Source organism: Lutra lutra, chromosome 17, assembly GCF_902655055.1.
Source record: "Lutra lutra chromosome 17, mLutLut1.2, whole genome shotgun sequence".
NCBI classification, from domain to species: domain Eukaryota; kingdom Metazoa; phylum Chordata; class Mammalia; order Carnivora; family Mustelidae; genus Lutra; species Lutra lutra.
In genome coordinates this window covers 58138734-58155703 of record NC_062294.1, presented here as the reverse complement: position 1 = coordinate 58155703, position 16970 = coordinate 58138734, and the positions used below count along the sequence as shown (strand labels likewise).

The following is a 16970-nucleotide window of genomic DNA, read 5'->3' as shown; positions in this document are numbered from 1 at the left end:
CCTGGGATCGAGCCCCTCATCGGGCTCTCTGCTCAGCAGGGAACCTGCTTCCTCCTCTCTCTCTGCCTGCCTCTCTGCCTACTTGTGATCTCTGTCAGTCAAATAAATAAAATCTTTTTTAAGGGGCGCCTGGGTGGCTCAGTGGCTTAAGCCTCTGCCTTCGGCTCGGGTCATGATCCCAGGGTCCTGGGATTGAGCCCTGCATCGGGCTCTCTGCTCAGCGGGAGCCTGCTTCCCACTCTCTCTCTGCCTACTTGTGATCTCTCACTCTCTGTCAAATAAATAAATAAAATCTTTAAAAAAAATCTTTTTTAAAAGGTGAATTTTACACCAAAAAAAAATCATACTTTGTATTTTAAAAAATCAGCTGTTTCTTTTTTTCAGTTTTAAGAAATAACTGAAATGACAGGGGTTGAAAATAAAGGGATGAGCAAAAATATACCAGGTGAACAAAGACAAATCATTATTAGTAGTGTTACCCAGTATGGAAATAAAATGCCAAAGGGTTGGCAAACGTTTTATTTGAAGGCCAGTCAATACAGACTTTGTGGTTATAGTCTTTGTTGCAACCACTCAGTTCTGCTGTTGTAGTGCAAAAGCAGTAGACCGTGTGTAATACGTGAGCATGGCTGTGTTCCAATAAAGCTTTATTTATAAAACAGGCAGCCAGATTTGGTCTGTCAACCCCTACACATGGCAGAGTAGGATATTATATAATGATAAAAGGTACAATTCATCAATAGGGGTCAAGCTGCAGGTCTTTAAAAATCCAGCAACATAAATTAAAAAGTAAAAATCTCTGAAAATTCAAGATTTGGGTTTAAAAAATCCATTTTAGGAAATTCTGATCCAGTGTACCAAATTATGTAAGAACCTGGAGGATTTTATCATTATTGTCCACTGGCTTAAACAGAATCTTATAACCAAGAAAAGTAGAATATATACTCTTTTTCTATTCTTTTTCCTTTAATTTTTATTTGACAGACAGAGATCACAAGTAGGCAGAGAGAGAGGAGGAAGCAGGTTCCCTGCCGAGCAGAGAGCCCAATGTGGGGCTCGATCCCAGGACCCTGGGTCCATGACCTGAGCCGAAGGCAGAGGCCTTAACCCACTGAGCCACCCAGGTGCCCCTATACTCTTTTTCAAAAAATGTTACAGAATATATACAAAAATCCATCCTATATCTAGCCACCAAGAGAAAGGTCAAATTCAAAGAAGTAGGTATTTTCAGGCCACATTTACCAATCATAGTAAAATAAAATTTGAAGTTACACAATTTAGGATGGTTTTGGCTACACGTTTACAAAACAACTAAAAGTAACTTCAGCAATAAAGGTTTCTTTTCTTTTCTTTTTAAACATAACAAGGCTTCACAGAGAGTTCCAGAATTGGCCTGGTGGCTCTGGGTCAGCTCCTCTGAGCTCCTCAGTTTTCTCCTTTTGGTTCCAACATGGCTACAACAGCTCGGGGCATTATGCTCTCACAGGAGAATATTTAAAAGCAGAAAAGAGGAGAAGGAGTCTTCCTAATAGATCTGTCTCTTCTGAATGAGGAAAATCTTTCCCAGAAGCCCCTACAGATGCCTGGAACATACAGGCCATCCTGAGCTGCATAAGAGGCTGAAAAGTTAGCATCTGATACCATCGGAGTATAAGGCAAGACGCAGACACTGCCAGTAGGAGGGGAATCGGGTAGGGGCGCCATGTAGCCAACAAGCCCCTTCTGTTTGTGACAGGAGTGATGAAAGATAATCTAAAACAACATGGAAATCAAGAAGTACTAGCTTAAATTTTGTTTGTTCTTGCGTCAGGGAGAAATAAAAACTGAGATTATTGTAAGATAACCAGTTTCTAATTTCATTTTTATTTTGTACCAATTTGTTCTTTCATCGCCTTAGTGTTTGGGACTGTCTTTTCTGGCTTCTTGAATAGTACATTTAATACATTTGAGGATAATCTTTCAGGTTTTCATGCTTTGCATGCATTTTAAAACCATACAAATTCTTCTGAGTAACTTTGTCCACATCCTACAACTCCTGGAATGTAAATCTCTCAATGGTAGTTCTTTTCATTATCATGCATGATAATTTGCATGATTTATTTCTTTATTAACCCAAGAGTAATGGGGTATCTGGCTGGCTTAGTCAGTAGAGCATGTGACTCTTGATCTCAGGGTCGTGAGTTTGAGGTGCACATTGGGTGTGGTGCCTACTTTAAAAAAAAAAAAAGTTGAACCCAAGAGTAATTTGGCTGGGTTTTCTTTCTAATCGCCAAGAAAATTAAAACTTTTGGCCTTTGTTGGGATGCCTCGGTAGCTCAGTCGGTTAAGCATCTGCATCCGGCTCAGGTCATTATCCCAGGGTCTTGGGATCAAGTCCTGCATTGGATTCCTTGCTCAGCGGGGAGCCTGCTTCTCCCTCTGACTGTGCTCGCTCACTCTCTCTGACAGACGAATAAATAAAAAAATTTAAAAAATAAAAAAATATTAAAAAACCCAACAAACTTTTGGCTGTTGTTAAAATTATTACAGTGTGGTTGAAAAATGTGATCCTGTAATATGTTAGAGACAAATGTTTTTCAACCTTTCCTTGCTTCTTTAATAATCATGGTCTAAACAATTTATAACCATAAAATTTTTCATTATGAACCTTACGACTCAGGATAAAGGACAGCTTGAATGAAGGCATTCCCATTTGCAGTACATTTTTCAAGTCTTTCTCCAAAATATAAGGAGTAAGTTGGGCCTTGCCTAAGCTAATGGGCTCTCCCCATTGCTTCCACTGATATGGCTGCTTGCTAACATCAACTCTCTGATGATTAGTAAAGGATAAGTGCTGATGGAAGGCTTTTCTACATTTATTATATTCCTTTGGCTTTCCTTCTTACGCATTCTCTGATGTTGGCCAGCAGTTGAATCGCAATGTAAAGTCCTCCCACGTCCCTTATATTCACAGGACTTTCCCTCAGTATGGATCCCCTGATGCTGAATCAGTTGTGAGCAGTGACTGAAGGCCTTCCCACATTCCTTACACTCATACGGCTTCTCCCCCGTATGAATTCTGTAATGTACAGTAAGATGTGAGACCCGTTTGAAAGCCCTACCGCAGACCCTGCATTGGTAGGGTTTCTCTCCAGTGTGAATTCTCTGATGTTGCTTAAGCTGTGAGCTCACCCTGAAGGCCTTCCCACACGCCTTGCATTCATAGGGTTTCTCGCCAGTATGGATTCTCTGATGTCTAATAAGAGTTGAGCCTTGGTTAAAGGCCTTCCCACATTCCTTACATTCATAGAGTTTCTTGCCCGTATGAATAGTCTGATGTTGAATCAGCTGAGACCGATGACTAAAGGTCTTCCCACAGTCCTTGCATGCATAGGGTTTTTCACCAGTATGAATTCTATAATGTACTTTAAGATGTGAGATCCTGTTGAAGGCCTTGCCACATTCCTTACATTGATAGGGCTTCTCACCAGTATGAATTCGCTGATGCTCAATCAGCTGTGAGCTTCGGCTAAAGGCCTTTGCACAATCCTTACATTCATAAGGTTTCTCACCAGTATGAACTCTCTGATGTTGTATGAAATTTGAGCCGGAATTGAAGGCCTTTCCACATTCGTTACATTCATAGGGCTTCTTGCCAGAATGAATATTCTCATGTTGAATTAGTCGCGAGCCGTATTTAAAGGCCTTGCCACATTCCTTACATTTATAGGGTTTCTCATTAGCATGAATGTCTTGATGATTAATAAGGAAGTCTTCCTGCCAGAAGTCTTTTCTACATTCGTTATATCCATAAGGTTTTTCTTCAGGATGAATTTTCTGATAAAAAGGAAAGGATGCTTGTTGGTTTAAAGTGGGTGTTTCTTCACGATTGATCACCATTTGACTCAGCTGTCCATCCACATTTCCCTGTTGTCCGTCAAACTGGCTTCTGCATTCCCAATCATCCTGGAACCTGGAGCACTCAAGACCGTAACTTGCAAGGCTTTCCATTATCTCCCACCGTGGCGACTGTCTTTCATAAATGTGCTGCTCTGGGGAGGACGCCTGGCTATCACACTTGGACTCCGAGACTGAAAAGAACGGGGGGAAAAAAAAAGTATGTGTTTTTTCCCCCATTTCCAGAAAAAGGAACTTCTGTAGTGAACACCAGAAAACGTAAACCTATGATTCTACCTACAAGCTCTTGAATGTGGCTGGGCAATGAGAAAATGGATACGTCGAACAGACAGAGGAAATACCATAAATTGAGATGAAGTAGTCAGAGGGAGGTTATAAGAATAGATCCAAAATGTTAGTGTGGATCAGGATCACCTCTGAACCATGTTTTTTTTAAAAATGAATGTTTCAGGGCATCTGGATGGCTCAGTAGGTTAAGCGTCTGCCTTCAGCTCAGGTCATGATCCTGGGGTCCTGGGATTGAGTCCTGAATCGGGCTCCCTGCTCGGTAGGGAGCCTGCTTCTCCCTCTCCCACTCCCCCTGCTTGTGATCCCTCTCTCGCTGGTCTGTCAAATAAAGAAATAAAATCTTTTTAAAAATCTTTAAAAAAAAAATGAATGTTTCTATGAACCCCTGGAAAACACATACAATCTAGAGTGACAGACGAAGTCACTGGGTGCCTGCGGCTGGGAAAATGAGCAGTCGTGTGGAAGGAGCACAAGGGAACTCTTCAGGGTGGTGACAGCTTTCTCTAGTCTGTGGTTACAGTTATGCAAGTGTATAGATGAGTCCGAACTCATCAAATTATTGTACTTAAAACGTATTCATTTTATTGACTATAAATTATACCTCCATAAAGAGATTTTTAAAAATGATGGGGAAGGGTGGCTGGATCTTCATCTGGCCAGGGGTACACAATGGCGCATTCGCTTTCGAGGGGAAGTGGTAGGACAGGAAGGCAGGCTGGTCTCGCCTCTCCACCGGGAGCTACAGTAACACAGCCGTGGTGTCCTCCTGTGATGCTTTCTATCTCTGAAGTTCAACTGAATACCATGGCTTAGACCTGGTGGTCTACTAAACCAGCCTCTCTGGGACCTTTCCATTGCCTAAATGTGACCCCGGAAAAAGAAGGGCTCTGTTCCTTGTTTAGAGGATCAGGCCACAACTTAATGGGGCGAGTTCTTCGGAGCAACATTCTTTGCTGCCTATTCCAACTGCAAGGAAAAGTCAAATGGTGTACTCGATCCTGGTTTTAACTATGATGTGCTCTCAGCTGCACCAGCCCGTTTTATGTAACCACAGCAACCAATCCCATTTGGCTAATAAAGAATTAGTTATAGCTTAATGCAAAGAACTGTGGGGAGAGTAAATGGGTGCTTCTAAATGTGCTTATAAAGTGTAGTAGACAGGGGCGTCCTGGGGGCTCAGCCAGTTATGCGTCTGTCTGCCTTCAGCTCGGGTCATGACCCCAGCGTCCTGGGATGGAGTCCTGCATCGGGCTCTCTGCTCAGTGGGGAGCCTGCTTCGCCCTCTGCCTGCCGCCCCTCTGCTTGTGCTCTCTCTGCCAAATAAATAAATAAGATCTTTAAAAGAAAAAAAAAAAGTGCAATAGACAGATGACCAAAGAAGACTTTATAGGAACAGGGCTGCTTCATATGGTGGCATATCACAGAACATTATTCACTTGGTTATCTGTGAAAGTATTAAGGAAAAACTCCTAGAATAAAAAATTAGTTTGACAATGAAACATGATGAAGAGTCTATGAAAGAAATCATCAGTTTGGGGTGCCTGGGTGGCTCAGTGGGTTAAGCCGCTGCCTTCGGCTCGGGTCATGATCTCAGGGTCCTGGGATCGAGTCCCACATCGGGCTCTCTGCTCAGCAAGAAGCCTGCTTCCCTCTCTCTCTCTGCCTGCCTCTCCGTCTACTTGTGATCTCTCTCTGTCAAATAAATAAATAAAATCTTAAAAAAAAAAAAAAAAGAAATCATCAGTTTGTGGGAATGACGCCAGTGTCATCTCAAAACCTCGTACTATACAACCCCAACGCGTCCACGTGAAGTTGTAAGAACAAGACTATGTGAAGAGGACACAAAGTATAGATATTTTTTTTCAGATACCACGTGTGGTTATTCAGAAGGAAGGTTCTGGGTCTATTCACTGTGGTCTGACAATTCCGGTGAGACAGACTCCGAATTGGCCATGATGATGGCAGCCCGTGGATTAGTGGCTGACCTACTCAACGACGAGCAACATCCACCCGCCATCCTATAAATGACAGCCGGAAGACCTCAGTGGAACAGGGGCCATTAAAGCCAGCCTGGCAGAAACAGAAGACGAGTTTGGGAACGCTTACCTATGCCCAAATGGGAATTTGGTTTTAGGAATTAAAGTAAGGCACATTACTTGCTTTTTGGGCAATGTGGGGAAAAACCCTGGCTGCCTACGAGGACAGACCACTAAAAACACTCCTCTCTCCAGAACACACCACTTTTTCCATTTTTCTATCACAGACACCTGACACAGTTGTACCGATTTATGGCCGAGTATGATGTTGTTTATTATATGAGCCCTTTCACACTCATCTACATTAAGCCATCCCTAACTATATACTGTGTTGGAAGCATCCAAAGGTAATACTGACAGTCATAATTTCTTACTTCTGGCTTCTGTTCAGCTCCCTATTAAGTTGCAAAATCGCAACAAGAATAGTGAGGTCTCTTCTGTATTAACTTAATGTTTTCTTGACAGGGACTGGCAGAGTACCTTAAAGTTCATTACTTAGCATTGTCCACTGTTTTGGACAACCGAACAAATATGTCTAAAAATCTTACATATAGTCTCAGCATCAAGATATTCTAGCTTCTTCATATGAACCTGAAGGGATCCCAACAGCCAAAATAATCTTGAAAAAGAACAAAGTTGGAGGTCTCACACTTCGTGATTTCAAAACATACCACAAAGCCACAGTAATCAACACAGTGTGGTACTAGCATAAAGGCCAGATGTATAGACAAATGGAACAGAACAGAGAGCCCAGAAATAAACCTCCATGCATATGGTCAAATGATCTATGCTAGGGAGCCAAGACAACACAGACAACACAATGAGGAAAGGACAGTCTCTTCTACAAATGGTTCTGAAGAAATTGGATATCCACATGCAAAAGAAGGAAGCAGGACCCCTATCTTATACCATATACAAAAATTAACTCAAAATGGATTAAATACCTAAATGTAAGACCTAAAAATGTGAAGTTCCTAGAAGAAAGCACAGGGGGAATGTGCAATGTCATGACATTGCATTTGGCAATGATTTCTTGGATATGGCACTAAAGGCCAGGTAACAAAGCAAAAATAGACAAATGAGACTGTCTCAAACGTAAAAGCTTTCATGCATCAAAGGAAAGAGTCAAAAAAGTAAAAAAAAAAAAAAAAAAAAAAAAAAAGCTATACCTTCAGAAAAGGAGAAAATATTTCTAAATCACATATCTCACAACAGGTTACTATCTAGGATCTATGAAGAACTCCTACAATTCAACAACAAAAAAACTACCCTATTCAAAAATTGGCAAAGGACTTAAATAGACATTTCTCCAAAGAAGGTATACAAATGGCAAAGAAGCATATGAAAACATGCTCAGCATCACTCATCATTAGAGAAATAGAAATCAAAACTATAATGAGATAAGGCTACAAAGCTATTAGGATGGTCACTATCAAAACAAAACAGAAAGCAATAGCCGTTGATGAGGATTTGGAGAAACTGGAACCACTGTGCGCTGACTGTGGGAATGTCAACGGTGCCATCACTATAGATACAGTATGGAGGGGCACCTGGGTGGCTCAGTCGGCTAAGCGTCCAACTTGGGTTTTGGCTCAGGTTGTGATCTCAGGATCAAGCCCTACGTCAGGCTCCTTCTCAGCAGGAAGTCTGCTTGAAAGATTCTCTCCCTCAGTGCCTCCCACCAGCTCTCATGTAAGCTTTCGCTCTCTCAAAATAAATAAATAAATCTTTAAAAAAAAGAAAGAAAGGATAGAAAACGACAGTATGGAGGGGCACCTCCCGGCTCATTTAGAAGAACACGCAACTCTTGATCTCAGGGTCATGAGTTTGAGCCCCATGTTGGGTGTAGATTACTAAAAAAGAAATAACTTAAAAAAAAAAAAAACAGTATGAAGAGTTTTAAATATAGAATTACCATATGATATAGAAATTCTACTTGAGTATATATCCCAAAGAACTGAGAGAATCTGAAAGAGACACCTGAACACCCATGTTTACTACAACATTACTCACAGCAGCCAAGAGGTAGAAGCCACCTAAATTTCCACTGACAGATGAATGGAGAAAAAAAATCATGTGCATTAAGATGGAAGGAAATCCTGCCACATGTTACAACACAGATTAACCTTAATGACACGATGCTAAATGAAGAAGCCAGACTCAAAGGCCACATATTATATGATTCCATTTACGTGAAATGTCCATAAGAAGCAATTCCACGGAGCTAGAAAGCAGATTACAGGTGGCCTGGCTGAGGGGACAGGGCGACCAGGAGTGACTAAGTAACTACGGGGCTTTCTCTGGGCTGTGTTCAGGAAAGACACACCTCTCAACACAATTCTACTACCCAAATGTCCCTTCTGATCCTTCTGGTGACAAAATGTGTGCGGGTTTCTCCCTCACACCAAGCAATTCTCCAACTCTAGTGGATACCAACTGGGTGTCCTACAGATTAAGTCCGTTTTCACGCTGGTTCTCTGCAGAGAGCATCAGATCCCACAGGTTAAGAGCTCAGGCTACAGACCACCACTGCTCCCTTTACCCCCCCACACACCACCCCAGTAAACTGGAGGTTCCCACAACCCCTCCTGGGGTTCCATCATTTGACAGAATGCCTTACAGAACTGAGGAAACGGTTTACTTACTAGATTACCAGGTTACTACAAAGGCTCTAACTCAGGCTCAGTCAGATGAAAGAAATGCAGAGAACAAGGTATAGGGCGAGGGGTGTAGAGATCCCAAACCCTCTCCAGGAACACCACCCTCCCAGCACTGCCACGTGTTCCCTGGCCCAGAAGCTCTCCAAACACTGTACTTTAGGGACTTTTTAAAATGGAAGCTTCAGGGGCGCCTGGGTGGCTCGGTGGGTTAAGCCGCTGCCTTCGGCTCAGGTCATGATCCCAGGTCCTGGGTTCGAGCCCCACATCGGGCTCTCTGCTCAGCAGGGAGCCTGCTTCCTCCTCTCTCTCTGCCTGCCTCTCTGCTTACTTGTGATTTCTCTCTGTCAAATAAATAAATAAAATCTTTAAAAAAAAAAAAATGGAAGCTTCATTACATAGGCAGGATTGATAAAATCACTGCCCTTCGGTGATTCAGTCAGAACTCCAGTCCCTCCAGAGTTTGGGGGATGGAGCTGAGAGTTCCAACCTTCTAATTACAAAACTGGTTTCGCTCTCAAACTGCCCCTATCCTGAAGCGATCCAGGTGTCCCCAAACACAGTCATCTCATCAGCATACAAGAAGACAAGTAGTACCTCAGAGACTCCAAGGGTTTAAGAGCCGTGTGCCAGCAGCAAAGGGGTGAGAACCACAGGGTGATAAAAATATTCTGAAATTAGATAATGGGGACATTGCACAACACTGTGAATGTACTAAATGCCAATGTACTATATCCTTTATCTTATGTATTTATTTTTAAAGATTTTATTTATTTCTTTAGAGAGCACGAGTGGGGAGGGGCAAAGGGAGAGAGAGAATCGCAAGCAAACTGTACACTGAGCATGGAGACCGACGTGGGGCTCGATCACCACCCCGAGATCTTGTCCTGAACCAAAATCAAGAGTCAAATGCGCCACCCACTGAGCCATCCAGGTGCCTCTGTACTATTCTCTTTAAAATGGTTTAAAAGGTGAATTTTCTTATGTGTATTTTACAGTATTTTTTTTTTAATTAAAAAGAGAATTTTCCAGGAAAAAATATAAATTACCACAACTGACTCAAGAAATGCAACATTTGAACGTTTAGATTCAATATTCAGTATTAGGGGTTTAGTATTAGGAAATCAATTCATGTAACTCAGACTTCACAGGTTAAAAAAAGAAAATTTAATATGAAAAGGCGGATGCTTCTTTAACCAAATAAAATATCTCTCTTTCATTCCTAGATACTATGCTTAATGAGAAGACACAAAAAACATTCCTACGAAGGTCAAGAACATGATTAGGATGTAAACTACCCCCATTAACAATGTTCAAGGTACTACATAACCAGTTTTCTAGTCAAGCAAAAGGAAAAAAAAACCCAAGAGCTATAAAAATGCAAAAAGATTACCATCATTTACAGATGATGTGACTGACTACTTGGAAAGCTCAGGAGTATTATATGAAAAACGATTATAAATAATGAGAAAATTCAGCATGTTGGGTTAACTACAAAATTAATCAAAAGATGTGAATGTTTCTGCCATATACAAAACACAACTGGTTGGGTTATAATAGTGATGAAAGAGCCCCATTTCCAGAAACAGCAATAAATAAATAATACCCAGCAATAAATATAATTAACCATGTACAAGATCCATTCTAACAAAACTTTAGGACCACCAGGAGGTGGACATAAATGAAAAACCCATCATGTTCTTAAAGAGATAAAAATCAATAAAAAGACAAGTTTTCTCTTCAATCTATAAATTTACTGTGATCTCAAGTAAGAATAATGGCATGATTTTTTTTTAAACCGGTATTCTAATTTGAAAGTTCAGATGGAAAAATAAAGGAGGAGAGCCAGGAAAATTCTGAAAAATAAGAATGAGGAGGAACTAGTCTACCAGATACTTAAAACCTTCAATAATGAAAACTGCTATTAGACACACAGACGAAGAGATTAATGAGACAGAACCGGAAGTCCAAAAACAGATGCAGAGGTAACAGAGTGGATGATAAAGATGGCTATACAGATTAGTGGCAAAAAGATAAAATTAGTTAACAGATGCTGTTTGCATAAATGGACGACCACTGGAAGAGCCTGGGAAATGCTGTCTGGCACACAGGATACCCCACAGGGATCATCGCCAGCAGCACAAATGCGCTAGGAAAAATCACAGGAGACTTATGTACAATGTCAAAGGGGGACGTCCTCTTTGATTATGATGCACACCCACAGATCAAAGAAGTCAATAAAACTCAGCCCCTCAAACAATCAAACATATGCTGTCAAACTAAATGACAAACAGCAGCACATACTGTTCTCTTCTTCTTTCCTTTTTTTTATTTTTTAGAAGATTTTATTTATTTATTTGCAGGAGAAAGAGAAAGAGAGAGATCGCACAAGCAGGGGAGTGGCAGGCAGAGGGGGAGGCAGATTCCCCGCAAGCAAGGAGCCGGACGCTGGACTCGATCCCAGGACCCTGGGATCACGACCCGAGCTGAAGGCAGACGCTTAACCAACTGAGCCACCCAGGCGCCCCCATATCTTCTCTCCTGATGCTCACTCCGCACCCCACTTCGCTCGTTCCCAGGGGCCAACTACCACCTCCGTGTGAATGAACCCACCATGTCCGTAACGTTTGGTTCCTCGTTCCCCACCCGACACCCTCTGACAGAACACTGCGTGTGGTGAAAAGTGTTTCTGGTGGGAACTTGGGCAACCAACAACGCATTCTTGGTCTCGTGTCATCACACTTGAACTCTGGTTCTCCATCAGAGAAGACTGCCCCCGGGGGGCATCGGGCCGTATCTGGAACATTTCTGTCACAGCTGAAGTGGGGGATGATTCCTATCGACTAGCGAGTAGAAGCCACGGAGGCTGCCATCACCCCACCATCCACTGGGTGCCCCCTTGCCCGTACTGTGTCAACACTGCGGAGGCTGAGGACCTCCATCCAGAGCGAGAACCCCCCAGGCAGAGGGAAGAGCAAGGGAGCAGCCCTGAGGCAGGACGCGCTTGCGGCCTCAAAGCCTTGGCCGAGCGCTCAGGCTGCCGCGGCAGAGAGGAGCAGCCGTGACAGAGACCACACAGGGCCCACGGGGCCTGAAACATTTCTGTCTGGCCCATTAGAGAAAACACTTGCCAACTCCTACATTAAAGGAAGAGCGAAGAGGCTTGTGTGGCTGGAGCGGAATGAGCCACAAGGAGAGAAGCAGGAGAGGACATCCCAGAGGAAGCGGGAGGCCGATCAGAGAGCAACACAGGCCAACAGAACTTTCTATGATGCTGAAAATGTTCCACGGTGCCCTCCTATGGTGGCCCCTAGCGACTCGAGGCTACTCGAGGCTAGGAGCATTTGAAATGTGGCTATAGGCTACATGGAGTGGAATGTTATATTTTACTTAATTTTATTTTATTTTATTTTATTTTTTTAAGATTTTATTTATTTGTCAGAGAGAGAGAGGGAGAGAGAGCGAGCACAGGCAGAAAGAATGGCAGGCAGAGGGAGAAGCAGGCTCCCCGCCAAGCAAGGAGCCTGATGTGGGACTCGATCCCAGGACACTGGAATCATGACCTGAGCTGAAGGCAGCTGCTTAACCAACTGAGCCACCTAGGCGTCCCAACATTTTACTTAATTTTAAAGTTAAAATTTAAATAGCACATGTGGCCGGTGGCTGTCATATTGGATGGCAGACAGAGGCTTCTAGGCCGCGGTACTGATTCTGGATTTTCTCTTGAGTGAGATGGGAATTTGCTAGTAGGTCTGAGCAGAGACGCACTACACCCCACTGAAGTTCTGAGCTCCCTCTGGCTGCTGTGTGGACAATACAGTGTAGTGGGCCAGGACAGACGCAGAGGGATGGGGAGGCTATTGCAGCAGTCCTAGCAGAGATGATGGCGCCGTGGGCGGAATGGTGCCAGTGGTATCGGTGAGAAGTGGTTAAGTTCTGGCCATATTTCAAGGTAGAGTCAACAGGACTTGCTGACAGACCGAATAAGAAAAGTTAAGAATGCTTTAAGAGTTTTTGACTTGAGCAAGTAGAAGAATTGAGTATCCAATTACTAGAGTGTGGAAGAAAGAGGGAAGAGCAAATTGTTAGGGAGGATCGAGGACTCCTTTCTGGACTTACTAAGTTCAAAGTCCCCAGTGAAAACTAAGTGGGTATGACGAGAAGGCAGCTGACGAGGGTGCAAAGTCCTGTGTCTGCACCGTCCAATGTGGTGGGCACAAGCCACAGACGGGCTACTGAACCTTTGAACTGTGGCAGGGCAACTGAGGTACTGATCTTTTTTAATGTACTTAATGGTAATTAATTTAAAGTACAACAGCCACATGGGGCCAGTGGCTCTGTACTGGACAACACAGGCACAAACAGTACTTACAGCATGGTAATGGAGAAGATCCTAGGGAAGGAAAAATAAACAGGAAAGAAGACAACCAAGTCTGAGCCCTGGGGGGAGCTCCAACATTTAAAGAAAGTGAAAAAATCCCCTCAAAGGAGGCTGAAGGCGGTTTAATGAGGAAGTAGTGACGACCCAAATACACAGAAATGTTTCAGGAAGAAAGGAAGAACCACTTTTGTGAAATGCAGCCGACAAGCTACAAAAGATGGTAACTGGCACCTGGCCTCTGAGTTTGGCATCTTGGAGGGAAAATGTTCCACTTCGAAGGTCCTCTTTTCTCGTGCACCCACCAGACGGTTATCTGTGGTGGCTTCTGTCTTCCCACACAGGCCTCACTCACCTGGACACCGGCCTCTTCCTGCCGTTTCCTCTACCAGCCAGGGCTCTCTTCCTTGCTCCAGGAAGGAGATCACGTCAGGTTTGTAGATGGCAAGACCTGGAGGTGGGAAAAAACATGCCACCAGGCTATGGTGTGGGACGCCGGAACTCGGATCCAGGACCTGGTCAGTGAGCAGGAGAGGTGGTCGCAGGAGAGCCCAGAGGAAGATGTGACAGTCACCCGAGGGTCGGGGGAGATGCAGCAGAGCCCAGGGAGCTGCTCTTTGACCACTCAACAGGTACCCGAAAATGGATAAGGAACAGATCTGCCAAGGGTAACGCAGAAACCAGCCGGCCAGGCCGTCTTACCCAGTGAGACCAGGTTGCTGTAGGTCTCCAGCATCACGTCTCTGTACAAAACCCTCTGAGCGGGCGCCAGCCGTTCCCATTCTTCTCGGGAGAAGACCACAGCCACGTCCCTGAACAGGTCTGACTCCTAAAACAACAGGAAGGTGTGTTATTGGCACATTTCAAGGAAATGCTACTTGGAGGGATGAGAGGAGACGGAGGAGGTCTTTGCAGGAATGGGGCGTTCTGGTGAAAAAGAAGGTTGGGGCTGGAGGCCTCCAGTGTGAGCAGGTGACCAGAGAGGAAGGGCATGAGGAAAACAGTGTTGTCGAGATGTTCTTGAGCATTCCTTTTTCCTACAAACTCAAGCTCTGTACACAGATCTGAGAGGAAAATTAAAATTCAACCAAGTGAAGTTTCCCCACTTGTGACAAGCAGCGTAGCAGAGCACGTCGCCTACTCTGTCCTTGGTGTATCACAAATTCTCAACAAGAGACCTGTAATTTCTACTTTTGTACAATGACAACAAAAGAAAATAATTTTTGATAGACTTACCCTCAAATGTTTTATTAAAGAAATGTTTTCTAGCTTGGAAAATAGGATTTTCATATACACTGAGAATTAGCTGAAGACATAGGTTCATCAGGGGCACCTGGGTGGCCCAGTGGCTTAGGCCTCCGTCTTCGGCTCAGGTCATGATCTCAGGGTCCTGGGATCCAGCCCCGCATCGGGCTCTCTGCTCAGCAGGGAGCCTGCTTCCTCCTCTCCCTCTGCCTGCCTCTCTGCCTACTTGTGATCTATCTCTGTCAAATAAATAAATAAAATCTTAAAAAAAAAAAAAGACACAGGTTCATCATTATGTTAAAACATATCAAAGCATTCTTCCTTATGGAAAAATCGTAAATGAAGATTACTCTTATTAACTGTACGATTTTCTATCAAGCGACGAAATGACTCAGCCACCCTCTTACTTTGGATGCAGAGTTTGGATCAGACCTCTGAAGGCTCTTCCAAGCTCTGCCTATCAGGATTCTGAAAAATTCATCCGTCTGGTAGGTTACCTCACAATGTCCTCACACCTGCACCCTTTTCGTTCTCAAGCTGAAGAAGCTGCTATAGAATGACCCAAATGCTCTGTCCGACCTCAAACCGGACCTTAAATCTGGCATCTAATCTCCCACAGATACCCAGCTAAGCCTCAATTACACACCCAATCACCAATCCCTCCCAAAGCAGGAGATCGTGCCTCACACTGAAACTGAGACCGAGCAAGACCTATCCCCACGCTTTTCCATGTCCTATCCCTCATAAGCATTCATCTCCATTTCATCTAGCCTCGGTTTTTATTTTATCAAGGAAATGGGTTTCTGCTTTATCTAGCCTCCTGGCAGAACAACACACCATCAGAAGTTACAGAATGCTACACAGAATGAACCCATGGGCGTTGGTCAGAGTGGAGGGGGCCGTGGGGGAGGAAACTAGCTGCCTGGTCTTTTTACTTCCTAAAATGGGAACCTCTGAGAAGAGGATTCTTGGATGAAACCCAGGTGGGAGGCTTCAAGATAAACAAAGCAAATATTAACATGATTTTAAAACTCACAAGGGACATGACTTTAAGAATTTCATGGGCTGATGGGTCCTCCTTCTGGTTCCTCTCTTGGGAAGGGCAGAGTCCTGAGATGGCAAAGCTGGGGGAGGAAAGAGCAAACATGAGAAGCCAAGCTTGCCTTACAGCTCCCAGAAGGCCATGGTTACAAGTCCCCATCTTTTTACCCCCCGCTCCCCACAAAAACTAGAGTTGGAACACTGTGGCCCTTACCCAACTCTAGGAAGCATAGCTTTAGCTGTCGCAACGAGACAGTGGCCCTTTCTTCCCACTTTCCCTAAATGTCCAGGGAATCCCACCTTCTTACTGATGCAGACCTGTGACGGGGATGCTCAGTCCTGGTGCAGTGACTAAGACCACATGGTGTCCCAAGGCCGAGCCAGGCTGTCCTCAGGCCAGGGAGCACAGTCCGCCTAATCGGCATCAGCCCAGCCCACACTGAAGCCTTCCCAGAAATAGACCCTTTAACTGTCTCATGTCCCCAGTGTAACACCTCCCTGGCTCCTTACCCAACTTCCAAATTCACGAAGAACCTTACAGCCCTACCTAAGGCCTGGTGGACACCACTTTGTGGACCCTGCCTTGAGCCCACAGAGGGCGCGTGGTTGCAATGGGCAGATATGATGGCTCCATTACCAGCACATAAATGTGCTCCTGCACAGAGACGAACAGTGAGCAAAGCTGTGTGCACAAAATTTACTGGAAAACACAACAAAAATGAGTACATAAAAGTCCACAAGTAGGCAGCTGGCTGAATCACTGTTGGCGGAGCCTCATGATGGAACACCGACAACGGTGGAAAATGATGTGGGGAAACGTTAACAAGTGGTGTCTTTACACAACATGAGAACATTCCGCAAAAGAGGTCGAACGCCCCACCTGTTGGCACGTGGGCTTAAAAACAGAACTGGAAAAAAAGAATCCAAGAATGAAGAACGAGGTCATTCAAGCACTTGGCGAGCCCGTCACCCAACGAGCAGCGTTCTACAAAGGAACGCAGAGCAGCGCCCGGCACGTTACAAATATTTACTTCTAGGAAACACGTAAATGAAGTAGCCGATCGCTCCGAACGGGTAACAGACCCTTCTTCTTATTGTGACCACTGCCTGAGCATTATCTGTAACAGGTTTATCACATCTTATGCCGCGAGCGGCCCGTGATTTACTCAACCATCTCCCCACTGTCGGACACAACTTGTAAAAGTACGAGATCATCTGAAACGGTCTCAAACTGAAGCCTGGGCTGCTGAACGAGTCGCGCTCAATACTCTGAGGTCTTTGCAACTGTTTGAGAATCTCATGAAACAAGACTTTGTTCCACATTTAAAAAAAAAAAAAAAGGCACGCGTAGGAAAGGCTGTAAATGTCCACCAGCAATTCTGGGAGTCGGGGACCCTTCGCACCCACCTAAGGGGTCCGGACACCGGG

The 16970-nt window shown here is 44.2% G+C and overlaps 1 protein-coding gene across 2 annotated transcripts in view; it reads right to left on the bottom strand.

The window, feature by feature from the left end:
- ZNF582 (zinc finger protein 582) overlaps positions 1-16644 on the bottom strand; it is a 42334-nt gene extending 25690 nt beyond the window's left edge. The window contains exons 1-6 of one of the 2 annotated variants that reach the window (XM_047711689.1): positions 16600-16644; positions 16269-16321; positions 15538-15625; positions 13959-14085; positions 13612-13707; positions 1784-4070 (exon numbers count right to left, since the gene is read on the bottom strand). In XM_047711689.1, the coding sequence (XP_047567645.1) occupies positions 2749-4070; positions 13612-13707; positions 13959-14085; positions 15538-15546 (1554 nt within the window). In that variant the 5' untranslated portion in view covers positions 15547-15625; positions 16269-16321; positions 16600-16644 and the 3' untranslated portion in view covers positions 1784-2748. Of the gene's footprint in view, positions 1-1783; positions 4071-13611; positions 13708-13958; positions 14086-15537; positions 15626-16268 lie in introns of those variants that run through there. The other variant, XM_047711690.1, reaches the window with a different exon arrangement.
- Between the last annotated feature and the right edge of the window lie 326 nt (positions 16645-16970).